This window comes from Carettochelys insculpta, chromosome 13, assembly GCF_033958435.1.
Source record: "Carettochelys insculpta isolate YL-2023 chromosome 13, ASM3395843v1, whole genome shotgun sequence".
Classification (NCBI taxonomy): Eukaryota; Metazoa; Chordata; order Testudines; family Carettochelyidae; genus Carettochelys; species Carettochelys insculpta.
Window position 1 is genome coordinate 42,014,035 of NC_134149.1, and position 27,305 is coordinate 42,041,339.

Below are 27,305 nucleotides of genomic sequence, written 5' to 3' on the forward strand. Positions count from 1 at the left end.
GACCAAATAAATATACTCCCAGGCCTGCTGACTTGGGGGGGCAAAGGGGGCAATTGCCACCAGTGTTTCAAAGAGGCTGGGGTTCTGGCCACTGCTACGGCTACTTTGGTAGTGGTGGTGTCTGGAGCTTCGGGCTCCTTTGAAATGCAGCTGCACACAGCTGGGGGAGGGGCAGTGCCACAGTCTAGGTGGCGCTGAGGGCTGAATGCCCCCACCCCTTCTGCCCTTGGCGTCGCCCCTTCCAGGCCATGGACCTGGGCACCCTTTCCATCTTGCCCCAGGGTCCACAGTGGCTGTCGGCACTACTGTTTATCCCATTTTCCCCAGCTATTATATGGTTTGGTCTCAGGCTACAATCTCCCCCAAAAGGTATCAATACAAGCATTTTAGTTAGACCAGAAGTAACACTTTAATTATTCATGGAGTGTAGGCTAAAACATCACATTAACAGCAGCAACCCAGTGACAAATCATTCAAACAAAATCTGTAGGTCTGGTCTTAGTCCCACCCTTTGAGCCAAGTGATGTACCACTGTCTAAGACCTAAGCCAAAGCTCACTGAAGTCAATAGGCATGTTTCCATTGTCTTCAATGAGGTTTGGATCAGATCCCTGGTTTCTACCCCAAAACACATACTCAAAGGCATCTCCTTTCTGAGATGTGGAATGACGAGGGCTATGTAACAAGATATCTTCTTGGCAAGACCAAGCTTTACTGGGAACATCGCACAGCAAAATCTAGAGTTCCGTGAGAGGTTAAAGATGGAATTATCTCCATGCATGAGCTCTGCAGGATTTTATCTAGGAGGCAGAAAAGGTATCTCACATCCTGTTTCATTGGCCACTACAGCTGGTGTTCTGGGTCACACTCACACATGATGACAAGCTCCGAGTAAGTTCAGAGATTGAATTTATATGGTAAGGCTGGGATCCCAAGCTTGCAGACAGAATTGCTCAGAGTTAGAAAGATTATACTAGACATACTCAGAGACACCTCTGACTCCTATTCCCTTCCCAGAGATATATGGTTTAGTCCATCACACTGCCTGACTGCATAACCAAGAGCTGCAGTGGAAGGATTTATCCATCTGGAACCATTCTCAATGGGAAAAGGCCATCGTCTGACTATCAGGTAGCCATACAGATCACTGTTTGAAACAGTTCCCTACTTTCCTTTAGGCAAAGTTGATAAAGTCAAGCTCCCTTTTCATCCTCAAGGTAACTTCCAGAGTCTCCTTTTCTGAGAAGAAACAAGCTTTGCCGTTCTTGCTGTCTACGGGGTGGGGGAGATGCAGTAGCAGCTTCCTAGAAAACAGGACATAAGGGGATTTTTTTAACCGTAAACACAAAGTAAGCACTAAAAAGGGTAATGCAAAATGCTAGTGCTAGGCAAGGGTTTGCAATTCAGAAACCAAAATGCGGTGGGCCACATTAATGGAGTGTGAGGTGGTAGGGCTCATTATACTACTGGGGCTCTGCTGCACAGGGCCCTTGAATAATTCCAAAGCTGGTTCTCTTTCAACACATGTTACGCTTTGTACTCAGACAAAGATTTCCAGTGATGGATTATCGGGCCTCTCACAGCTCTTGCTGCTGCACAGTGGTGCATTTTTGATGCAGAGTGAGAATGAGACACATCCACAAAGCTGTCACAGTGGTGAAAACCTGAATAATGCATACAGTCTGAACATGTGTTTGAAGAAAATGTAGCAAAGGGAGCAGTAAGCAAACTTGCCTTCCCAGGGAAGGATGAATAATTGCAGCATCCTGATTAAAGGCTTTGGCTGCCCCATTGATGTAAAGAGATCTTTGGGCATAGCCAAAGATTATCCCAAGCATGGAGGAATTCCTGGCTGGCATAGAGACAACACAGTCCCCTGGTTGCTTTAAATTAGGTTCTACGTCAGGTTGGTTCTGTATCACACTCTCCTGACCTGCACTAGGTGTTGCAGAATTCCCTATGCCCTGCCTGCTGGGGCCTGGCATAGTTCAGAGCAGCCTAAAGCAAGTTTACTGTGGCCTGACATAGAACCAGCCCCAAGACAGATCCTTTGTGTTCTCCCTTCTCAGCTGTGCCCAGCATTTACTGGATGCATTTGAAAATATAAGATGAAAAGTCTAATTTTGTTTCATAGTGCACAAAATTACATCTACGCTTAGGAAGTCAACACTAGATCAAACAGTCTCAGTCAGCCTTTAGATTGATTGAGAATCTCTTTTTTGCTGGATTCAGGACATGAATTGTCTGGAAGCAAAGAAGATATGGCAAATCCATGTCTCTCCAAAGAAACTAGATCAGAAGAGAAATAGCATGCTGAGGTTTCCCTACATCAGCAGTGTTATATGTAAATGTCTGATTTTGCCACCCAGGGGTTTTTGCCTAGCCAGTGGTCACTGGCTGAATATGCATTTCTCCTGCTTTTTGACTGGCATCACTTCCAAAGGCTAGTTTGTATTTCGGAATGGAAAATTTGGTTATCACATTAATATAATGTGGGCTTCCAGTATTCCTACATCTTTAGGTCAAACTAATCCCTAGTATAACTGTATTGACATCAGCGAATCAGGTCAGGGCTCAGAAAGCCCCATAGACTTTAGTCTCCAGTGTGGCAATTCCTGTATTTTTAATATTTAAAACAAAGCTTTTCTTTAGTATTTATCACAACGTGCCCTTTGAAGCTCTCTGTGTTTGTACAGGTCTAGCCAGAGTTTGCTGTCTAACCTAACAATCATGGATACCCAATACACTTAACCTGGCTGTTGAAGATAGGAAAGAAAACAATTGATCCCTGAACGTAAAAGGTTAGGCAGAGTTTGAGATATTTTTGGAGGGATAAGGCTGGCCTGTTATGTGGTTCTATATAATTAGCCTACTAGGGACAACTCTTCTCTGAACTTAATCCAGATCACACCTCTTGGAACCACTTGCAGAAGGACATCTGTCTGCATGTGTTGAGGCCAAATAAACAAGTAGGCACTCAAAACTATAAGCCCAGTTGTAGAGCACTACAATTTTGGCCCATGGGTTTTGCCGTTGTAAGGCTATCTTTGCTGGAGCAGGATCATAAGGTAGTCTGCGCTACTGGGACAGGTTGATCCAAGCTATGCAATTTGAGTTGGTTTAGTAGCATAACTTAAATCAATGTCCATGAATGAATGCCCATCAATGAACATGGGGTCCATACTGTGTTAGGCTGACAGAAGAAACTCCCTTGTCGACTTCCCTTACTCATCCAATTCTTGGGTGGCGTACTGGAGTTGACATGAGAGCAAATGGTGGTCAATTTATTGTGTCTATAGTAGACATGATAAATGAACCCCTGCTGGATCAATCACTGCACTCTGGATCCAGCCCGTAGTGAAGATGTGTCCACAGAGCCCCCTCCAGATGTTAGTTAGGGCCCCAAACCCAGCTCACTAATAATGGCTGGGTTTCCATCAATCTGTTCTTTTCTTCTGCAACTAAACAATCACATCCGCATCATCACCTTTGCGTGCTGCTCATCATTCCCCTGAAGCCTTTGTTAAATTCCATTAGACAGAAAACTTAAAACAATTCTGCTTCACTTACTTTTTGGGGGTTCGAAGGTCAAGAATCTTGTCCTGGATGTCAAGTGTAATGTTGGAGGACTTTGTATCTGGCAGTTTGATTTTAATCTGAAAGGACAGGTCCATGTAAGACAGAAGGGTAGGAGAGGCAATGTCAGGGGGAGTCCAGAGATATAGTGGAGGCTGGGATGAGCTCTGCAGTACCTGATCTACAGGAAATAGTCAACTTCCTTATGTACCCTTTTGACTCTAAAGGATCAGAGCTAGCGTTGTGCATAGGTGATTTGTACCAGAAGAAGGATAAATCATTTCTTTCAATGGGTTCATGATGTCTCTGCAGATACCCCTATCCTATGCAGAAAGCCTGAGTTGAAAGCCTGCGTGACAGTTTGCAGTTCCTTAAAGCCCTTGCACTGATGAGGGACTGAAGCACTTTGCAGAAACTAGAATAATATACACACAGAGAAGTTACAACCTTTGTGAATGTTGCAGATGTGGGAGGTCACTGATCATATAATAACGGGAGAAGCTCAGATACGTGGGACTTGAAGGGCTTTCACTAAGCTGTAACATTCCATTACTTCCCCAGAGTCATGACCCACAGGTCTCAAACCCAAGCCCACAGAATTCATGGGAGCAGCCATACCCCATCCCACCCACTGCAGCCTGCTACAAGCAGTTTGCCTGGGCCACATGAAGTCTAGCCTTAGCATGAGGGTCAGTTCCTGAGTACCAACTGGTACAATCCCAAAGTGTCTGAATGGCCCACTTAAGCCAGAAGCTGTCTGAGCTAGGCATGTTATGGGTTAATCAGTAACCTTACTGGTTCCAGTTAACCAGCAGCAGCTGGACCAGTGTCCATGTGGCATGAGCAGGAGGTTGCTCCAGCCCTGCAGGGTCACCGCAGGGGCAGTGAGAGAGTGTGGTGCTCTCGTGCACCCAGAGCAGCCACCAACCCCGCCCCTCACCTGCTGCGTTCTGGAGACTGGGCTTGCTCCGTCCCAGTTGGAGCATCCCTGCCTGTGACACACTGGGGAGCAGGGCTGCTCTGGCCATGCTGGAGTTCCCCCCCACCCATGGCAGCACCACAGGGAGGAAAGCTCCAGATGTGTCAGAGCAGCTCAAGTCCCTGGAATGCTGCGGGCAGGGGCGCTCCAGCCCAACCACTTCAGTGGCCTCCCCAGCCACCCCACCTTAATTGGTTAACTAGGATTTTACATCCCTAGTCTCAACTAGGCGCTGAACTGCACCTCTGGCAACCTAACTTGAATTGACTCTTGGCATCTAACATGTGATTCCTGATCTCCAGTTTGTCTGCTTCCTCCAACCTCCCTATTCCCTGACTCAGCTGACTCTTTTCTTGTGACTGTGTATTTTGGCTCTGAACAATAGGTCTGTCCACCTACACCCTGGCTGTGACACAGTCTATTCATAAGCTGCACTATCACTTCAATGTAAAAAAACCCAGTCACACAGGGTCATAGGTAAGGGGGTATAGCACCCTGTTACACCTGCACCCACTTAACCCAGGTCTGCACATGGCTCTTAGAGCCGGGCAGGTTGTGTATTTTCTGAATACCCGAGGGTCTTGAGTTACATGACCATTCCCAGCCCAGTACTGGTTAGTGGCAATGGCAGAATCACTGAAAGCTACTCAAAACAGGAATAGAGCTGCTGTATAGGCATGCCATCCACTGAAGGAAACAGTGAACAGGAAAGAAAGTGACAGCAATAAAAGGGGAAGGAGAAGGGACTGGAGATGGGGTGGGGCAATTCTCACCAGCATGCCCTCACAGCAGGCTGTGGAAGGGTCCTTTCTGCTCATCCCCAGGAAGATGTCCTCCGCTCCCACCTGCTGCTTGAATAAAATCTCATACCTAGCAGAGACAGAACTGGCCATCAGATCACAGTCTCACATAGTTGGCAGGAATGATCATGATGAAGAATAAACCTCCACAGCACAATCAGCCTTTGAAGGGCCAGGGAATAAGACAATGGGGCTGCAAATTGAACCATGCAGATGTAATATTTATCTCCTAAACCCCAAAACAGCCTCTGGGAAGAAATTTTTGTAAAACCTGTTGTCAAATATTTATCTTGCAAACAATTTCCTGTCCATTATTTGGCTTCTGGACCTGCAAAATAACATACCATTATCTGCTTATTTTAATTATATTCCATTTTACATATATTGATTTTTTTTCTCCAAATCAGTTTGTGTAATGAGAATGCTGCAAAAATCTTTCTGTTGCTTTCTAATGAATAAGAACATAAAAACGGCCATACTGGGTCAGACCAAAGGCCCACCCAGCCCAGTAGCCTGTCTGCCGACAGTGGCCAGTGTCAGGTGCCCCAGAAGGGGTGGACCGAAGACAATGATCAAGCGATTTGTCTCCTGCCGTCCATCTCCAGCCTCTGAAAATCAGAGGCCAGGGACACCATTCCTACCCGTGGCTAATAGCCTTTTATGGACCTAACCTCCATGAATTTATCTAGCTCTTTCTTCAATTCTGTTATAGTCCTACCCTTCACAGTCTCCTCTGGCAAGGAGTTCCGCAGGTTAACTATGCGCTGAGTGAAGAAGAACTTTCTTTTATTAGTTTTAAACCTGCTACCCATTAATTTCATTTGGTGTCCTCTAGTTTTTGTATTATGGGCACAAGTAAATAACTTCTCCTTATTCACCCTCTCCACACCCGTCATAATTTTATATACCTCTATCGTGTCCCTCCTCAGTCTCCTCTTTTCTAAACTGAAGAGTCCCAATCTTTTTAGCCTCTCCTCATATGGGACCAGTTGCAAGCCCCTAATCATTTAGTTGCCCTTTTCTGAATCTGTTTCAGTGCCAGGAGGAGGAGACCAAATCTGTACACAGTATTCAAGATGTGGGTGTACCATAGATTTATGTAGGGGCAGTAAGATACTCCTTGTCTTATATTCTATCCCTTTTTTAATAATACCTAACATCCTATTTCCCTTTTTGACAGCCTCTGCACACTGCGTGGATGTTTTCAAGGAACTATCCACGATAACTCCAAGATCTCTTTCCTTATTAGTTACAGCTAAATTAGCCCCCATCATATTGTAAGTATAGTTGGGGTTATTTTTTCCAATGTGCATTACCTTACTCTTATCCACATTAAATTTCATTTGCCTTTTTGTTGCCCAGTCACTCAGTTTGATTAAATATTTTTGAAGTTCTTCACAGTCTGCCTTCGTCTTGACTATTTTGAACAGTTTAGTGTCAGCTGCAAACTTTGCCACCTCACTGCTTACTCCCTTCTCCAGATCATTTATGAATAAATTGAACAGGATTGGTCCTAGGACTGACCCTTGGGGGACACCAGTAGTTACCCCTCTCCATTCAGAAAATTTACCGTTTATGCCTACCCTTTGTTTCCTGTCTTTTAACCAGTTCTCATTCCATGAAAGGACCTTCCCTCTTATCCCATGACAACTTAATTTACATAAGAGCCTTTGATGAGGTACCTTGGCAAAGGCTTTCTGGAAATCTAAGTATACTATATGCATTGGGTCTCCCCTGTTTGCATGTTTGTTAACGCCTTCAAAGAACTCTAACAGATTAGTAAGACACGATTTCACTCTGCAGAAACCATGTTGACTTTTGCCCATCAAATTATGTTCTTCTATGTGCCTGACAATTTTATTATTACTACTGTTTCAATTAATTTGCCCAGAACTGACGTTAAACTTACCGGTCTGTAATTGCCAGGGTTACCTCTAGAGCCCTTTTTAAATACTGGTGTCACATTAGCTATCTGAATGGGGAAACGCAACTGACAATTGCATTTAGAACATGTAATACTCTTATTAAATTGAGCAAAATAAATAGAGCAATTTCTCTAGACTGTTCTGCTGTTGCATGGAAAGAAGTTCCTTTTTACATCTCCAGTGATCAAGCATGAATGTAACACAAGTCTAGTCTCTCAGTCAATGTAAAATCTTTCTAATAAGAGCTCTAGATTTATATTTCAAGGCTTTTCCCATGCATTAATGTGATGAACTATTACAAAGATTTATGCTCTCATTTTATCTGTGCTACACAGTACATAATTGCTCAGGGCTGGAAAAAAAGCTGCAGCTCCTTCAGTAGAGACTGCATGCATCCAGAGAGCTGGGTTCTTATCAGCACTGGACAAATTTACCTTACCCTGACAGGTCAAACATGTTGATAGTTTTAAATAAAGACGTGTATACAAATGTATGTGGGTGCATAAGTAGGGACTAAATAAAGCACTGTCAAAAATGTTAATTTTTGAAGTCTAATTTAAAAGGGGGAAAACTCAGGCCAGAGTTTAGATTGGGCAATTGAATGCCTAATTATATAAGTGAGCAGAAACACTTCTGGGCCAGGACTACACAGGCGTACAATGGAGAAGCTGCAGGCCTGGGGGACAACAGCAGAATGGGAGTTGCCCCCCATAGTGCAGCTCCCCCACAGGCTGCAGGCCAGGAGGGTAGTTGGGGGCCAGGGCCACCCCACAGAGCCTCAGACCCCACCCAACAAGCACGCAGCCCCAGATTTTTCCCTCCCAGGAAGAGTCACTGGATGGGGGGTGCAGCCCTGGCCTCCGCAGGAGGAGCTGCCACAGTAGCAGCATTGTCCTCACCACCATGGGTGGCCCCGCTAACCAACCCCCACCTCCCAGCCCCCTGTTCCAAGACCCCCACCAACTTCCACACCGCCCACCTTCCTTGACTTCTGCACTCCGAACCCCTGCCTTGAGCCTCCTAAGGTACCCAGCCCCCAACCCTCCTCACCCCAAACCCTCACTCCAGCCTTCAGTTTTTTTAATTTTTGAAAAATACTATCATTGGAAAAAACAGGTAAATTTTTCATTTAGTTTCAAAAAGTTATTTCATTTAAAGAGCTGGGCAACGCTGGGTACAGCTGCTAGTATTGTACATAGGGCTGGCAGATTGGAATGTGTGGCAGCAGCATATTGTGTACAGAGAGTATTAGAAAGTGGTTATATAGTGAGGTATTGAAAGGTATATGGAATAGAATAATATATTGCTGCACTCTGAAAGCTGGGGTATCATAATTTATCTGTTGTAATTCTACTGACTCTGGTGACTTACAGCAGGGGGTAAAATTGGCATAGCAGATTTAAATCTTTTTCTGTACTGCTGCAGAAGTATCTAATGGTTTACTTTGTTCCAGAAATCCTCAATATTGTACAGCTAGTTATTGTTTGTTCCTGCACACTAGTGTATCAAAAACTAAAAGAAAAGGGAAATGTAAGGCTAAGCTACAAAGCACGAAGTGGGAAGTAAATTACAGCTCCCTACACCCACACACATTTTGCTAATATGCCTGACTCCTGTCCTGCCACATTTCCTGCTGTTTCAGTTGGAAGCCCCTGTGCAGCTTTTGGGATCCAACTGCATGCCTCTTGCTGTCTGACACCTTTCTCCCCTCTGCAGCGGTAAGACTATTCTGTTTGTGGGAGGTAAAAGGCCCTTTCTGAGAAATGGCTTGAGACCTGTAAACTTCTTTAACTTTTGTCTAAACTACTTTTTCCATAGTCCTTCAGCCTCTGACATGCAGGATTAAAATGTGTTTGGCTCCTCAGAGGCTTGGGGGAAGCTGCGAGTCATGTGGCCTGGGTGGGCATCTTGAGGGAGCAGCAGGGTCAAGTGATGCGGGGGGATATCTGGGAGAGGTGAGGCTATGAGCTTGTATAGGTGCAGGGCTGGGAGAGCAGCTGGAACCAGCCAGGGGAGTTGAGTGGTGGGTGGCAATCCTGGGTGGTAGTGGGGGCTACAGGGACACCGAAGCAACGTGGGCCAGAGCACCAAATTCAAGTTCTCTCAGGGCACCATTTTCCTTAGAGTCAGTCTTAAGTGGGAAGAAAGTGGTGCCGGCTTGATGGGAGGCACAGCGTGTTTGTGTGTGTGGAGATTGGAAATTATTTCTCAACATTCACACCTTAACAACAGAACCAACTGGTGTCTTTGATTTAAATTGTTCTCACATGACTCTTTCAGTGCGTGTTTGATATTTGGGAATGTATTCACTGGGCCTTGGAATTTTATTATGCTTTTTACTAATGTTCCTGAAAAGTGATTCAAGGACCATCGATTCTCTTGGGGGATTTCAATGCCACGGTTGGAAGAGACGCAGACCTCTGGCAGACTACCATTGGGAAAGGCATTGGCAACGTCAACTCTAATGGAGTGTTCCTCCTTACAAAATGTGTGGAACATGAACTTGTCATCAAGAACGCCCTCTTCCACCAGAAAATCAAATTTAAGACCTCATGGCAACATCTTCGATCAAAGCACTGGCACCTCATAGACTATGTCATGCTCTGTGCTCGGGATCAGCATGAGCTCTTTCTCACATGTGAAATGACTAGTGTTGAGGACTGCTGAACTGACCACCACCTTATTCGATCCACAATGGTGATTAGGACTGTCACCAAATGGAGAAATCAGAGGAAACAGATCCAACAAAAGATCAACGTGTAAGACTTGGAGGACCCTATCATACAAAGTGACTTCCAGATGGCGCTCCAAAGGAAGCTGCCGACAGTACACCCTGAAGATGTGGAAGAACACTGGTGTCAATTGAAAAATGCGATCATTGGAGCTTGTGCAGAACACACTGGCTATCAGTCCAGGAAGCATCAGGACCAGTTTGATGAGAATGATGTGGAAATTGAACACCTGACTGAGGCAAAAAGAAAAGACTTCAGGGCCTGGCAAAGCGACATCAACTGCAGAACAAAGAGAGGAGTGCACGCTAAGGTCAAAGCAGAAATCCAGCGTAAAACAAGGACTCTGAAAAACCAGTGGTGCACTGAGAAGGAAGGAGAACTCCGGCATCTCAAAGAGATCAACATTACAAGAAGTTACTTCAATGCTACCAAAGCTGTTTATGGACCAAGAAACCACAGAATTAATTCCCTGAGATCAAAGGATGATGCCCAACTCTTAAAAGACAATGAAGACGTTGCTTCTTGCTGTATGGAGCACTATAACGAGTCACTGAACTGCCCTCCACTGTGGTTCTAGAATCCCTTGACCAATTCCCTCAGTAACCACCTACTGATGATTTGACAACATTTCCTACCCTGAGGGAGATTCAAGCTGCCATTAAAGTGATGAAATGCAACAAGGCAACCAGACTTGATGTAATACCCAGCAAAGTCTTCAAAGAAGGCAGACCAGAGCTCCACAAACAACTCCACCTCCTGACTCTCAAGATCTGGGACAGGGAGCAGATGCCGTGAGATTTCAGAGACACACTGATCATCAGTCTCTTCAAGAAGGGTAACAAGCTGGATTGGGGAAACGACAGTGGCATCTCCCTTCTGACAACGGCAAGGAAAATCATAGTTTGAATCCTTGCAAACCAACTCCTGCCACTCTCAGAAGAAATTCCCACAGAATGTCAGTGTGACTTCTGACCTTTCCAAGGAACAGTGGACAAGATCTTAACTGTCCGGCAACTGCAAGAAAAATGTCATGAACAAAACCAAGCCTTACACAAATTTAATTGACCTGACCAGACCTGACCAAAGCATTCGACTCAGTCAATCGTAGCCCCCTATGGACTACCCTCTCAAAGATCTATCCCAAGACAAAGCTCTTTGTATACTGTGCAGTGGTTGTTCTAATGCTATTGTACTTATGTGAAACCTGGACAACATACAAGCATCCTTTGAAGGCACTTGAACAATATCATCAACACTGCCTCAGGAAAATCCTTAATATCTCTTGGGAGGATAGGCGCATGAACACTAGCATCCTAGAAGAGTCGAGCATGACCAGCATTGAAGCCATTATCATTGATCAACAGCTTTGTTGGACTGGTCATGTGGTTCGGATGTCTGATCAGTGCCTCCCATAACATATTCTGTTTTCTGAGTTGGAGGGAGGACAGAACAGCATTGGGGGCCAGTGGAAGTGATATAAGGACATGCTGAATGCACACATTTAAAAGTGCAGCATCGGTGTTGACACTTGGGAGAATCTTGCACAAGACTGCCCCAGTGAGAACAGTAACCCATGAGGGGATGATGCAATTTGAGAGGTCCTGCTGCAGTGCAGATGAGGAGAGGGAGAGAAGAAGAAAAGAGCACTGAAAACTGCCCCATCTGTGATAAGATCTGCAGCTTCAGAATCAGACTGATCAGCCCTCCAATAGGAGGGTGACAGGAATGCATCCTACTCATTACTGAGTGACTGCCAAGAGGATGTTAAAACTGATATAATTTATTAAATGTTCTCATTATTACCTTGGAACAATAGCAAAAGGACAACTAAGTTTGGAAGTTTCTATGCAAAGAGAGTTAAATCCCCAATGCCAAGTACATCAGTAACTGAACCCGAGTCTTCTGGAGCTCAGAATTCTGTCTACGGCAGTAGTTAGCATTACAGTGACATGGAGGATACCAAATCAATTGCTCATACAGAGATGTTTAGTATGAAAGAGACCCGCGCATTGAACCAGATGCACATTTAGAATATATTGAAGGAGGCCTGTATCAACCACTGACTGATTTTCCCAACCACTGACTATGGGAATGAAAACAGAATATTCATCAAGGAGTTCCATAATAAGAATAAATGGCTTGAATACAGTGTTCATGATGACAAGGCTTTTTGTTTGATCATTTGGGGATGGGATAAAGAATGAACCAGCTTTTTGAATTACTTTCTTTAAAACATGGAGAAAAGCAAATCAAGATTCCATGAACATTCCAGAAGTGAACCCTGTCTAAAAGCTACTGCTAAATGCATTGGATCCCAGGTTGATAATCAAAAGAAGAGAGCAGTAGAAGACAACTGAGCATATTTATAAACTGTAATACATATTTTATTTTGTGATCTCCAGGATATCTCTCTGAGGGGACACAATAAGACAATAGATTACAAATCAAAATAATTTTGGGGAATTGATGCAACTGTGTAATAAAGACAAAGAACTGATTGAATGATTTATGGTTAGCCAAGAGAAGTTCTTTACCAAGCTACACAGCTCATGTCAGAATGACATAACTGAGATTCTGGCTTCAAAAGTGCAAGATGCAATCATAACAGATATAAAGCAGAAGTGCTTTCCATCATTGCAGGTGAAACAATGGAGCTATCAAACATGAACAAGTGGCTCTCAATATATGTTACACAAAACTGGGATTTGAAATACAAGAGTGGTTTATTGGCTTCTACAGAACGCAACAGATGGATGATACTTCACTTTCTGCGCTGATCAAGAGTTCCTTATCAACCTTGGAAAGTGACATTTTAGCCCTAAGATATCAATGCTATAGTGGAGTTGCCAGCGTGAGAGAAGTCTATAAAGGTATGTCCACATGGATACTTAGTGAAAATCCTTTAGTTTACTATGTTCTCTGCTGTGCTCATATGCTCAATCTGTGTGGTAGCAGTCATGGTTTCTTGTGCGGTAGTTGTCTGAAATGGTTTCACACTTCGCCAGGCTCTATGAACTTTCAATTGAAGGAAGTGAGGAGACAAGCGGTCTTTGAAAAAATTATTCCAGAAAAGAATTTTCCTGGATGGGCCAACAACTCTTAAATCATTCAATGACACACGCTGGAGCTGTCGAGTTCAGGCTATCAAAGCAGTTTTGGAAAATTTTGAAGTACTGGTTCAAGCTCTTGATAAAATAGCAGTTGAGAATTCAAAAGTTGGAAGTGAAGCTTCTCTATGTCTTAAACATATGTAACTATTCAATTTTCTGTACTACCTGGTTTTAATGCAGAGAGTACTAGGACAAGAAAACCGCCCGTCCACACTTCTTCAGTCAAAAGACTTTACATATCAGAAAACAATAGTATTGGCTACATCCACAGTGTGTGTTCTCAAGAAAATGAGATGATTTTACATGTCAGATCTTTAATTATGTTAATAAACTATTCCAGAAGGATTACACTGGCCCTTGTGTGCCTCACAAACGTGTTATTCCCAAAAAGTTGGGAGGAGGGGAAAAGTTCCCTTTTGAGAAACCCAAGGACTATTCCAGGAGTGATTAATGTACAGAACTCTGGATGCACTTATATAAGAGATAGAAGACTAGTTTTTGGAGGATGACCTGTTCATTTTCAAGTGCCTTCCAGATGTCCTCTCTTCTGAAAAACATCAGATGAAAGTGTAGATGCTATTTTCACCAGGTACAATATTGATCGAGATGATTTGAACTCTGAAATCCAATTTATTTCTCAGATGTTCAAAGATGGCAATGCTAACACGAGTAATGAGGAATAGGAGCCTACCTAGCTTGAAAAAAGATTGCAATTCTTTTGTGAAATAGCAGTATGTGACACTTATCCAAATCCACCAAAACTCTATCTTTACTTAACTACCCCAGTGACAACAGCATCAGCTGAGAGAAGCTTTTCTTGCTTGTGGCAACTGAAGACTTACCTAAGGACTACTATGGGAGATACAGATTGAAAGAAAACAAGCTATTAACAAATCAGACATGAATTTTGCAAATGGAGAGGACCGACACCTACGATTCTTGTGACAAGGCAAGTAAAGTCATTACTTTTTAAAGCATTTGTTATTGCTTAATTGTTAGTTGTCACAAGAGCATGGTCATGCAGGTGCAGAAAATCAGAAGAGTGGTATGGTAGCTGCTATGAAAGTATAGGTTCCATTTGCTAAAAATGATTTTTTTTAAAAGTATTATTTATGGTTTAAATTTTAGTCATTTCTTGGGTACATCTCTCACAAAAACATATATCGTGAATGGAAAGTTAACAATGAACAACACTGACAGGAAATACCTCTTTTCTTTCAGAACAAAACGGCAGTCATGTAGCACTTTAAAGACTAACAAAATGATTTATTAAGTGATGAGTTTTTGAGAGACAGACCCACTTCTTCAGAGCTATATAATTTCCAGTCCGGACCCAAATATATATTGATCCCGACTGGAAATTATACAGATCTGAAGAAGTGGGTCTGTCCCACGAAAGCTCCTCACCTAAGAAATCATTTTGTTAGTCTTTAAAGTGCTAAATGACTGCTGTTTTGTTTTGTTAGAAAATTGACTAACACGGCTCCCTCTGTGTTACTCTTTTCTTTCAGGTAAAGAACACCAGCTCAGCAATACCAAGGTGCAGTTATCAACTGTTTTTGTATTTTTGCTAAAAGCTTACAATGTTGTCTGTACGATACAATATAAAAAAGTTTCAATGGATATCTAAATTGTACTTGCCAGCAATGTGCAATAACAACTGCATTGTTATATGAAATCATTCATATGTGAGAGATTCTGGTTCTTAAAACTGAATGGGCACAATGTGCAGAGCTCTACATAAAACATGTTTGTATATTTTCATTTTTTCAGTATGGAAAAGAAATACAATTCTGCAAATACTGTTACTTTGGTCCAAACTGTTTTTATTAAATTAAAGAAGGATAAATTTTCTGTCAAAACCTCACATGGCTGGGATGTAATTATAAAGTTGTAAGCAGTTGTGATGTGGTGATATTTATTCACAACACTAATTCTGGCACTTGATGTTAAGGTAGCAGTGAGCACATACCAAAGAAGCAAAATGACAGAAGGCATAAGAATTTCTGTAAGCGCTCTTTTGAGAATCTCAAATGTCAGAGCCAGCAATGTATAAATTGGCCTTAATGCTAGCCATATATTAGGGTAATTTTCTTAAGATTTCAATGTACATAAAAAGCACAAAATCACAGGTTTTCTTCATAACAAAAAGCAGTCAAGTAGCACTTTAAAGACTAGCAAAATAGTTTAGTAGGTGAGCTTTCGTGGGACAGACCCACTTCTTCAGACCATAGCCAGACCAGGTTTTTTTCATGTGCACCTTTTCTTGTAACAGTCTCCATCTACTATTACATAGTATAATAAAACACGATACCAAAAGTAGCACTAGAACCCCAAACTCTTTTTTCTCCTGAGTACGTACCTTGAACACTGCTGCATACCACCATGACCTTTACATTGCGTTATCAGTCACCACTGCATATAAAGGCTGCTTTTTGGACTACCTGACCCTTTGGACCCACGGAATTTTCCAGGGCACTTCACAGCCTAACTTATGTGACAGCATCCACTTAAGAATGCTTTATTTGAGGTGGGTAAGGAAGAAATCTATTACTATTTTTAAGCTATGCTCTTACAATCTATCTCTGACTCAACACCATCCATTAGAAGAGTAATGCTGCCTGTAAAATACTCCTCCAATGGTAGGTATTTGCCTCTGAAGCACTTATTTCCCTAAAATATAAAGGTAAATCCAACCCCCCTCCAACTTATAATACGTCATTAACAAAAGACTGGAATTCTCACTTACTGTCTCCAAAGCATCAGATAAATTCAGTAATGTATTCAAACTTGGCAGATAAGTTCTGGCACTGGCCTTCTTTCTCTCCTAATCCTGCTTTGCACAAGCAAACTGACAACACTTGAGTAATCTCATAACAGGAGAAACAGACTTTGGATGTTTGTAATGAGATTAGAAGTTCTCTTCCACAGAAGAGATTAAAGTCACTTATTAATTGCTGGTGCTTTGGCAGCAAAGTCCATCAGGGTATGTCCACACTGCAGTGTAAGCCTGGGCTTGAGCCTGACCCTAAGCCTCACCTCTTTGCATCTACACTGCAACTGTGTTAACCTAGTGCTCAGACCCCAGGCCCAGAAACCTGCAGGGATGAAGGTAGGGTTACCATCTTTGACTTTTTGAAAAAGAGGACATCTTGGAGAGGGAGTGTATCTGTATCAGTATCTACCAACTCACCCAGTATTAATGTACTATATCACATTAATACAAGGTGAGTTGGTAGATACTGATAGAGAAGTGGGTCTGTCCCACGAAAGCTCACCTAATAAACTATTTTGCTAGTCTTTAAAGTGCTACTTGACTGCTTTTTGTTTTGATAGTGTCTACACTAGCACGGCTTATTCTCTGTTACTACTCTCTCTCTTGGGTGTCCTCTTCTTTATATGGTAACCCTACTGAAGGGTCCAAATGTGGGTCCAAGTTAAGCTGGAACCCAAGGTCCGAACCCGATTGCTTTGCAGTGTAGCCACGGCCCTGCTTGACTCAGGTCCTGGGAGTCAGTATCTCTCAGTACCATGGGACACTTTCCTAGGCCTATCACAACAATCTACAATAAATAATATTGAAAATGGAAGCCACCCGCATTTTGCAAACAGCAGCAGCTCAAGTTAGCGTTAACCCTTTCTGTTCTCGTCATCAATCTGCAAGCACACTATCAGAGAGCCTCCTAGGCTTGTAACAGAGTGCCTACCAAGCCTTTTGCACAGCAAACTGCTTCCTGGTAATGTTCAGGGTGGGCAGTAAAGTCTTCTCACAGTGCACCACAGGGCTAGACTGGGGAAGTTGGAGGCATTAGGGACTCTGGATACAGTTACTTTGCCTTGAATCTGTGCATGCCAATGCTGATGGCAAATCTTAGGGTTAAAGCACCACTTAGAAAAGCCTTAACAGAGGGTTTAAATGGAGTTTTCCTTTTTCTTTCTGAGCCCCCCTTCTTCTTCCCCAGGAAACAAAACTGCAAAAACACCCTCATGGAGAATCCCTGCCACAACAACTGGTTTTCTGCATATAAAAGCCAGAGCCACCACTAGAGGTAACAAGCAGGGCAACTGTCTGCGGCCTAACACTACAGGGGCACCCACAAAGTTATGTTGCTCAGGCTTCAGCTCTAAGAGTGGGGCTCAGTGCCCAGACTTCAGCCCCATGTAGTAGGACGTTAGCTTTAGGCTCTAGGCCCCAACAAGTCTCACACCAGCTCTGCTTAACGGGCCCTCTGAAATCTGCTCAAGGTCTGTCAAGAGGCGCCCCGATTGACAACGACTGGGTTAAAATATAAGGTAGATGCTTAAAGCCTAAGCTTCTCTAACAAGATCAGCTGACTCAAGTCTGACTAACCCCAGGCTTGTATTGCAGTGAAGATATATCTCTGGTGTACACTCTTGCTGCCCTTCCATGACACAAGCTTCTCAGTGGTGTGTATTTTGCTGTAAATCCAGTACACATGCTATATAGAACATGCTTGGATTTCAGCTACCACAAAAACAGTGCACACATTAGCTTCGTTACACTTACTCTGGTTGTTCCCTTGGATCCCAGATATCATCAAACTCTGACCCTTCTGGCACCTCATCTGTATTCCAAATATCTTTACTATTTCCAGACTTCACCTGATGGGTAACTGGGAGAAGGGATAAAAAAGAGAATTTATACTGTCAGCTTCTAGGATAGGTCTATCTTTCTAGTGTTGCTGTCTTTAACCACAGTGTGGTGTTTGATATAAAGTACTTCTAGGATCAGAGTCTCTCCAGGATTTACCTGGCCACAATACAAGGAAATTAGAAAAGGAGCAGAGTTTTTATTTTCATGAACTTTACTCTCCTTTACCCACTTTATGCATGGAACAAGCCCAGGAACATTCTGCTCTAAGTCACAAAACATCAAACACTCCTCATACTGGGATGGGCGAAATCAAGAGGGATTAAGGGAACCTAAGCATTCCCTAAATAGCATTTTAAGAGACCAGAGATGATTTGTAAAGGGGTCCCCTTCATCCTCTCTTTAGTAAAGAGTCCTTTCTATAAATCAAGGTGATCACGTATATTGGAGAGAATATGCAGGGAATATGGCAGGAATTATGTCAACCCCAATTATTGAAGGGAGTTGTCCTCCCTTCATCTGGCAGGGTGTACAGGCTGGGATTCTTTGGACGCACCAATTGTTTCTGGATTCCTAAAGAGAAATAGTGGTGAAAAGCATCTTTGTTGTATTTGCAACTGTTTCTTTTAGACACAGTGCTCCCTACAATTGTCTGTGTCACTGTGACTTCTGGAATGACTCACTGCTGTTGGGCCACTCTTGAAGACTATGCAAAAAATGCAGTTGCCCAACTGTCTGTGAATGTTAATTGCTGGATGGATATTACACTCATTCTGCAAAGATTGCACTGACTTTCTTTGTTCTGGATCCACCTGAATGTGTTGACACTAGTGCACAAGACCCTAAAGGGTTTAAGTTCTTGCTGAGAGAGCCTAACTCACTCTTTACATGCGGCCAGTGGAAATGCCAGCAATTTTAGTGGAATTTACATTTTTTCCCAGCTGAGGACTGGAGGCAGCAGGGTCCACGAGGAGTACCTTGAATGTGGATCTTCAGGGCAGAGAATAAAGCTTAGTTCTTCTTTTAAGTTTTTATTTCAATGGGTTTGTGTGACGTTGTGGGAGTGAGGGAAGAGACTATGGTTTCATGGTAGGGTAGAAGCTTCTCCCCCTTACTGGATGGACAAACTGAGTTCCATTCAGTTTATTCTGTGAAGATGAAATCTGAAACCCCAACACTTGTCTGCTTTTTTGAGCATTAATTATTCCACAGCACCTTTTGCAAGATTAAAGATTGCCCTAGCTGGTGTCTTTGGCCAAAATTTCTCCTTATCTTTTAACAGTGCAGTGTGCTACCTTCTGTGGCTCCATGCTCCATTTCATACATGGCAGTGTTTCAGTGGCACCATATGGACAGCTTGTAAAGTATTTCAAGCCTTTGGGATAAAGAGTTTTACATAATGTATATGTAAAATATGATTATTTTCCTCTGAGTGCAGCGAAAGGAGACCACTTTCAGTTGTGTCAGAGGCAGCTGCTGTTACAGCTATTTTATTGTGTTGGTGTAACGGTGGATTACTGTGTTTGCTGACGCCATTCTGTTACAACACAACTTACCTGTGGGCTCTGCTTCCTTTGCTGGGCCGATATTCCCAGGGCCCACAGTGCTAACAGAAGAAGAATGTGACTAAAAAGAAAAAAAAAGCCAAATACAGTTGAAATGAATGTTTCCATAGCTCACCTCAATAATAATAAAACAATTAACAACACTAATAACTTGTATTTACAGAGTGCTGTTCATCATCATCATCAACAATAACCATGCGCTCAGTGCCCCTTGGGGTCTGATGCCTCTCTCACTATTTCCTTCCATCTTTCCCTGTCCTGTGCAGAGTGGCTTAGTTTCTGTAGACTAGCTCCGCACCAATCTACTACATCATCTATCCATTCTCCGTGGGGTCTGCCTCTCCTATTCGAGCCATCCATTATGCCGAACACCAGGGTCTTGATTTTTCGTTTGTTGTTCATTCTGCAAATATGTCCAAATAGTTGTAGCTTCCGTTTTTTAACCTTCTGCAGCAGGTTCTCTTTCGGCAGTATCTTCCTATAGAATTCCTCATTGGTGACCTTCTGCATCCATCCTATTCTCAGAATCTTTCTATAACAACTCCTTTTGAATGCCAATATTCTTCTTTTCGAATCTTTTGTTATCATCATGTCTCACAGACACCCACAGTTGTTGACGATGATGATTTATCAGAATGTTTTACAAACATTAATTACAGAAAATCCTCGATTTAATGGACTAATGGGGGGAGGGGTGTCCATTAAAGCTGAAAGTCCATTAAATTGAGGGTTTACTACCTTCCCCCCAGCAGGTTTCCCCAGCCTCAGTCTCCCCCCATCCCCCACATGCCCAGGACTCCCAAAGGAGCTACCACCTTCGGAGGAGCCACTGGACCTGGAGATGGCAACCCCGCCACCCTGGCTGGAGATGCCAACCCCACTGCCATGCAGCTGGGGGAACACTGCCACAGCTGGGACTCTGCTTCCATGTGGCTGGGGAGACCCTGCTGCTTGTGGCTGGAGCTTTCCCACCAGCGCTGGGTCCTCGCTGGCTTGCAGCTGAAGCTTTCCTGCTGTGCGTGGCTGGAAGAGCTGGTGCCACTGCTGGAGCCACCACGCGGTCCTTCCATCAGGGATAGGGTGCGTCTGAGAGTTGCATCTGCCTGCGTATGTGCCCCACCCCAGGTGTGAGGAACACATTGTGGCTCCTGTGGCAGTCGAGGCCTCTGTGGAGGGTTCAGCCATGGTGGACCAATAAGTCCCTTACTTTTTTGGGTGGGAGGGTAAAGGGGAGCTTTAGGTTTATATGGGGCCTGATTAAGCAGACTTCAAGAGCAACGGGGGTGGGGCTGGTGGATCTCCGTTGTTCCCCAAAGTCCACTAAACTGGGGTCCATAAAAATCTAGAGTTTACTGTACATTGTCCAAGTTCCTTGTGAGCATTATCATCCCCATTTTCAAGATGAAGAAAGTGAGGCACAGAAAAGTCAAATTAGTTGGCCAAGGGTCTTACAAGTCAATGGTATTACTGAAACGTCTTGTGTCACAGTCTTGTGCTCAAACCATTAAGTAACACCTCCCTCTTCATTCTCACCCTTGAGACAGCAGCGTTGATGTGCTGCATTTAAACAAGGATGCCAGAAGTACAGTCTTATCTCCACATGTGCTAGCACCTAAGGGATCTTTTCTCTAGGGCATCTGACAGCAGTGCCACACTTTGCGTGCCATGACAGTGGCATGTACCAATTTTGTATACGACATGCAATCCCATCATAGCACTTAGAATCTCTTTAACACAAGCAGTGATGCATAGCAATGACATTTATTTTAAATTATGAACCACTACAATGCTAACAGGCAGACAGTGTGCAACATTTCTATGTTTATAAAGCTATCTTGGTTTGATAAATGTGCCTCACCCATGGAGAGCATTAAAGTGAATCTAAACAAAGATTCCAAATTACCAAGAAGATTGACAAGTGGTCCAATAAAAGACGTTACCTCGCCTCTTGTTTCTAGAATATCATAGGACCAACCTTACTACATGGCTATAAACATACTTCATACAAGAATGACACAGACTTCATGGGCATCCCAGTGGGCAATTTTCCAATGAAAGCACAGAGGTATTATTTGTTTTATTAATAAGAGATGAACTAATGATTGAGATTTCTCTCCTGACGAGATGTTAAAGAATAAAAATAGCTGTCAAAGGTAGATCTAGAACAGAGGAACAGTCTGGGGAGGATGGAAGGTAGATTTTGAGAAGTATGCATCCAACCCCAAATGCAGACACTACATAAAAAGGTTTGAAGGCCAGTCAGTTGGCTCTGATAGTGGGATCTCTATTAATAATAGTGCGGTCATGGAGGCCTAAGATATTTCTCATTTTTATTCCTATCATAACAGAACATGTACAAGATACTACCAGTTTTTTCAGAGCATTATGAAGATTCCTTGAGGCGTTGTAGGTTGTGATTCTCAGGCATCCTAGCCTACTGTGACCAAAACTGGCTCAGACACATAAATGCTCTCAGAAAATACAATGACAATAGCACAGTGTGGGCATGGAGTACATTTTCCATATGCCACAACCATCACATAGCCTAAGATGATTTGACATAAAAGAATGGAAAGATAGGTGTCTCTTTAATCATTGCTCCAGATGATTCAGCTTGCAGTGATTACTCACCTCTCCCAATTCTACCCACTCCAACATTACCTATTGTACTTGAATGATCTCTAAAATGTTTCAGGGATGCACAAATTAGCATACTTCATCTCCTCCCAATTACCACTGGCTTTACTCTGTTGTTGCACTGCACCTTTGTACCTGTTACAATAAAGACATTTGTCTCTAGGTCAGAGTAAATGTCTTCATCTATGGCAGACAGCGGGAAGAGGGAAAGCTAAGTCTGCATTTGAGGTTATTTTAGATACATGTGTTCATTTTCTTTTGATTAAAGCAGTCCATGTGTCTCCTGTTCTCAGGCCATGCGCCCTCCTACTACTTCTTTTCCCTTTTGTAGAGCTCCACTCTCCAGTATTTTTTCTCCCGTTTCAATCCATCTAACATTTGGAAATGCTTCTGGGCTTTGATTCTTTTTTTACTACACTGCTTGAAGATAAATATCACTCCAATGAGGTCAATGGAGTAACATCAGTGTATAACCTATGTAAGAGAGGAGAATCAGGCACCTGGACTTTTGACTTCCATGGCAGTTGCACCATTTTCTACCAGACCCGCATTTGGCCTTGTGTGACTGTATTGAGGAAGGTACTTACCCCAAAGTCATTGTCATCATTGTCCTCTTCCTGAGGGTCAGCAAGCAGTTTAGCAAGAGCTTGCAGAGAAGAAAATGAAGAAATGCTGTCTATATCCATAGCTACTGCTCACTTGTTCATGGAAACAAACAGCTGAAGAAAGAACAACTATTTTTTTTGTTAAACAAACAATACAAAAGCACTTTGTTTTCTAGGTGTGATAAATTTGCAGCAGAAGCATGCACACCAAACCCACTATTTATGAACCAAGATACCGAGAAATCTCTGCACGGTGCTTTTCTAGCCCTTATTCTCTTATTATTATTATTAATTACTGTTGTGGCACCAAGGTGGAACCCAAGCGGTGTGCCAAAATCACATTGTGATACATGCTGTAAAAGCACAGAACAAAGTCTCTCCGCCAAAGAGTTTACAAGACAAGAAACAGCAGATGGATACAGACAGACCAATGGGGTAAAAGAAAACAGTCTGAGCACCTCTTAATCGTTAATGTGGGTATCTGTACAAAACCCTTGTTCCCTAAGGAAGTGCAGTAACAGCTGTGTTATCTTGCACTCTACCAGAATAGTATAGTATAGTGTATGGTTTCTTACACCTGCCAGAAATCTCATTTCTGACAGCTCTCAATACAGATCTTCAATCTAGTAATCAGGACTAGCATGCTGCCCAGGAGGTTATGCAACTGCACATTCTTCACTCTACTTTTATGCAAAAATAAGCGGCAGACCAGTAAGGAAGCTGACATTACAGATTTATTTAAGAAAAAATAGCTTCTGGAATGTGTCATAGGGTCATAACAGATTCACCCCACTCTCATGGAATTAGAACTGGAAGGGACTTCAAGAGGTCATCTAGTCCAGTCCTTCAACACATGGCACGATTGAGCATTATCAAGACCAGTCTTGGTGTCTGTATAGCCTGATCTTAAGAATTTCCAATGACAGAGGTTCCACAACCTCCCTAGGAAGGTTATTCCAGTGCTCAAGCACCCAGACAGTTGGAAAGTTTTCCCCAAAGTCCAAGTTAAACCTCCCTTGTTGTAATTTAAACCCTTTGCTTCTTGTCCTAGCTTTAGTGGTTAAGAACAATTTTTCTTCCTTCTTCTTGAAACAACCTTTTATGTACTGGAAAATGGTTATCATGTCCTCTCTCAATCTTTTCTTTTCCAGACTAAACAGACCGATTTTTTTCAATCTTGTTTCATAGCTCATGTTTTCTAGAGCTTTATTAATTTTTGTTGCTCTATTCTGGACTTTCTCCAATTTGTCTACATCCTTCCCGAAATGTGGTGCCTAGTTCTGGACACAATACTTCAGTTGTTACCAACTCATTGCACAGTACAGCAGAATTACTTCTCATGCATTGCTTGCAACAGTCCTGTTAATACATCCCAGAATGATATTTGGTTTTTTTCCACCCCCCCAGCAATGTTACAATGTTGGGTCATATTTAGCTTTCAGTCCACTCTGATCCCCAGATTCCTTTTTGCAGTACAACTTCTTAGGCAGTCATTTCCCATTTTATACACGTGCCACTGATTGTTCCTTCGTAAATGGAGTAATTTGCATTTCTCTTTACTGAATTAAGAACATAACAACAGTCATAGTGGGTCAGACCAAAGGTCCATCCAGCCCAGCAGCCTGTCTGCTGACAGTGGCCAGTGCCACATGCCCCAGAGAGGGGACAATGAAGACAATGATCAAGAGATTTGTCTCCTGCCAGTCAGAGGCCAAGGACACAATTCCTACCCTTGGCTAATAGCCTTTTATGGACCTAACTTCCATGAATTTATCTAGCTCTTTCTTAAATTCTGTTACAGTCCTAGCCTTCATAGCCTCCTCTACCCAGGAGTTTCGCATCTTAACTATGCGCTGAGTGAAGAAGAACTTTTTTTTATTAGTTTTAAACCTGCTACCTATTAATTTCATTTGGTGTCCTCCAGTTCTTGTATTAGAGGCACAAGTAAATAACTTCTCCTTATTCACCCTCTCCCCACCTGTCATAATTTTATATACCTCTATCATGTCCTCCCTCAGCCTCCTCTTTTCTAAACTGAAAAGTCCCAATCTTTTTAGCCTCTCCTCACACAGGACCTGTTCCAAGCCCCTAATCATTCTAGTTGCCCTTTTCTGAACCTTTTCCAGTGCCAGGATATCCTTTTTCAGGTGAGGAGACCAAATCTGTACACAGACTTCAAGATGAGAACGTACCATAGATTTATATATATCTTGACTATCTTGAACAGTTTAGTGTCATCTGCAAACTTTGCCACCTCACTGCTCACCCCCTTCTCCAGATCATTTATGAATACATTGAACAGGATTGGTCCTAGGACTGACCTTTGGGGGACACCAATAGTTACCCCTCTCCATTCGGAAAATTTACCATTTATGCCTACCCTTTGTTTCCTGTCTTTTAACCAGTTCTCATTCCATGAAAGGACCTTCCCTCTTATCCCATGACAACTTAATTTACATAAGAGCCTTTGATGAGGTACCTTGGCAAAGGCTTTCTGGAAATCTAAGTATACTATATCCACTGGATTTCCCCTGTCTGCATGTTTGTTAACCCCTTCAAAGAACTCTAACAGATTAGTAAGACATGATTTCCCTCTACAGAAACCATGTTGACTTTTGCCCATCAAATTATGTTCTTCTACATGCCTGACAATTTTATTCTTTACTACTGTTTCAATTAATTTGCCCGGAACTGACGTTAAACTTATCGGTCTGCAATTGTCAGGGTCACCTCTAGAGCTCTTTTTAAATATTGGTGTCACATTAGCTATCTTCCAGTCATTAGGTACGGAAGCTGATCCAAAGGACAGGTTACAAATTAGTGCTAACAGCGCTGCAATTTCCCATTTGAGTTACTTCAGAAGCCTTGAATGAATGCCATCTGGTCCCGGCGATTTGTTAACATTAAGTTTATCTATTTGTTCCAAAACCTCCTCTAATGACACTTCAATCCGGGACAGTTCCTCAGTTTCATTTCCCACAAAAAATGGTGCAGGTTTGGAAACCTCCCCAACATCCTCAGCTGTGAAGACTGAAGCAAAGAAATCATTTAGTCTCTCCGCAATGGCTTTATCATCCTTGCTTGCTCCTTTCGTATGTGTATCGTCTAGGGGACCCACTGTGTTTTTAGCAGGCTTCCTGCTTATAATGTTTTTAAAAAACATTTTGTTATTACTTTTTGAGCTTTTGGCTAGCTAATTTTATGCTATTTACTTCTGACCATTTCTACAGTTTGTCTGGATCATTTTCAATGTCACTCCTATCCTCCAAAGCACTTGCAACACCCTCCTCATAGATATTTCTGTTCTGGATATGGTCTGAGGAAGTGGGTCTGTCCCACAAAAGCTCACCTAATAAACTATTTTGCTAATCTTTAAAGTGCTACTTGACTGCTTTTTGTTTTGATAGTGTATAGACTAGCACGGCTTACTCTCTGTTACTATTCATGATGTAGATAATGATGACCCTGAGACACTTGCAAGATTCTGAAGTGCCTTCTGAATCATCAATTAAGATTAAATTATGGTCAGTACCATTTTAGTGTTAAATGTATTTTAGTGTTCTGGGTATAGGCTATGACCTGCCCACAGTAATATGTAGCATCATACAATAACTTACTGGATAGAAAACTAACTTTAGATAGCTATCTCAGGTGGGGGGAACCTATGGCAGGTGGGCATTGCAGGGTCGGGGGAGGAAGCAGTTCCTGCAGGCTGCAGTGAACCACCCTCCTATTGCTCCCAGTGGCAGGTGGGAGCTGCAGAAGACAGTTCGCTGAAGTACACTGAGCTACGTGGAGCCACATGCACCCCGCCCAACTTGGGCCAGGTAGGTACCTTGATAGCCTCCCCTCATCTGTCCAGACTCCATACCTAACGCCCCAGCTCCTGCACCATCTCCTGCATTGCCTTCAGCCCACTCCTGCACCCTACTCCCCTGACCAGAACCCCTGAGTGTACTCCCACAAGCTCCCCACCCTCAGCCCCTTCCCTCCTGCTCAGCTTCCTCACCCCACCTTGCTCCTACCCCCGCCTTACAGACCCTTCTCCCCCCACTTACCGTTATCAAGTGTCAACTGGTTAAGCTACGTGGCTCCAGCTTTGCTACAGCCACTGGCATCAGAGCAGCTTGGCACAGGTCAAAGATTATGGACGTCGGTGCTGCTCCTGCTGGGGGGCCACGTTATGCCCCAGAGGCGTGGGGGAGGGAGAAGTGCCACCCTGGGGGAAGGGGATCCGCACAAGACGAGGGGGGCAGGAGCCTGCGTTATAGGAGCGGCGGTAGCAATGGGCACAAGCTCTCAGGGTCTTGCGCAGCGACTGAGCCCAGGCGCCCTGGTAGCCCCGGGCCGCAGAGGCGGCAGCAGGGGCCCAGGGCTCTGAGGCGGCCAACGCCCGTTGCACTACTCGGCACCCCGGTGGCCTCGCCCCACCCCAGCCGGGTGCCCCGCCTTCGCCCGGGGCCCTTCCCCTGCTACTCCCCAGCTCTGCCGTGTGCGGCCCCGGCCCCTCGCCCGGGGGGACCTCCTGGCCCTCCAGTCCCCGCGCTCCCCGGCCCAGTCCCACGCCCCGACTCCTCGGGCCCGGTACCTGGCGGGCTCCAGCTGCGGCGGCCCCCCGGGAACCGACGGCCGCGCAGCGTCTGTCGTTACCATGGTAACGGTGAGTCGCTCCACTCCAGCCCCACTTCGCACCGCGGCTAGCGCAGGGCGGGATGTCGAAGCCTCAGCCAACCCCGCGAGCTCTTGGGGGAATGGCAGCGAATTG

The 27,305-nt window shown here is 43.7% G+C and overlaps 1 protein-coding gene across 4 annotated transcripts; it reads right to left on the reverse strand.

Moving 5' to 3' along the window:
• Positions 1–366: 366 nt before the first annotated feature.
• On the reverse strand, positions 367–27,251 carry DNAAF6 (dynein axonemal assembly factor 6). Of its 4 annotated transcripts, none has more exons than XM_075007821.1 (7): positions 27,129–27,251; positions 22,523–22,654; positions 19,290–19,359; positions 17,650–17,755; positions 5,328–5,424; positions 3,570–3,655; positions 367–1,303 (listed from the first exon to the last, which is right to left on the reverse strand). In XM_075007821.1, the coding sequence occupies exons 2-7, from the start codon at positions 22,619–22,621 to the stop codon at positions 1,174–1,176; spliced, it is 588 nt and encodes a 195-aa protein (XP_074863922.1). In that variant the 5' UTR covers positions 22,622–22,654; positions 27,129–27,251; the 3' UTR covers positions 367–1,173. The 4 variants fall into 4 exon arrangements, with proteins under 4 accessions (XP_074863922.1, XP_074863924.1, XP_074863925.1 ...); XM_075007823.1 differs by having other exon boundaries at positions 22,523–22,669; positions 27,129–27,230; XM_075007824.1 differs by lacking the exon at positions 27,129–27,251 and adding an exon at positions 26,599–26,903 and having other exon boundaries at positions 22,523–22,669.
• Positions 27,252–27,305: the final 54 nt, after the last annotated feature.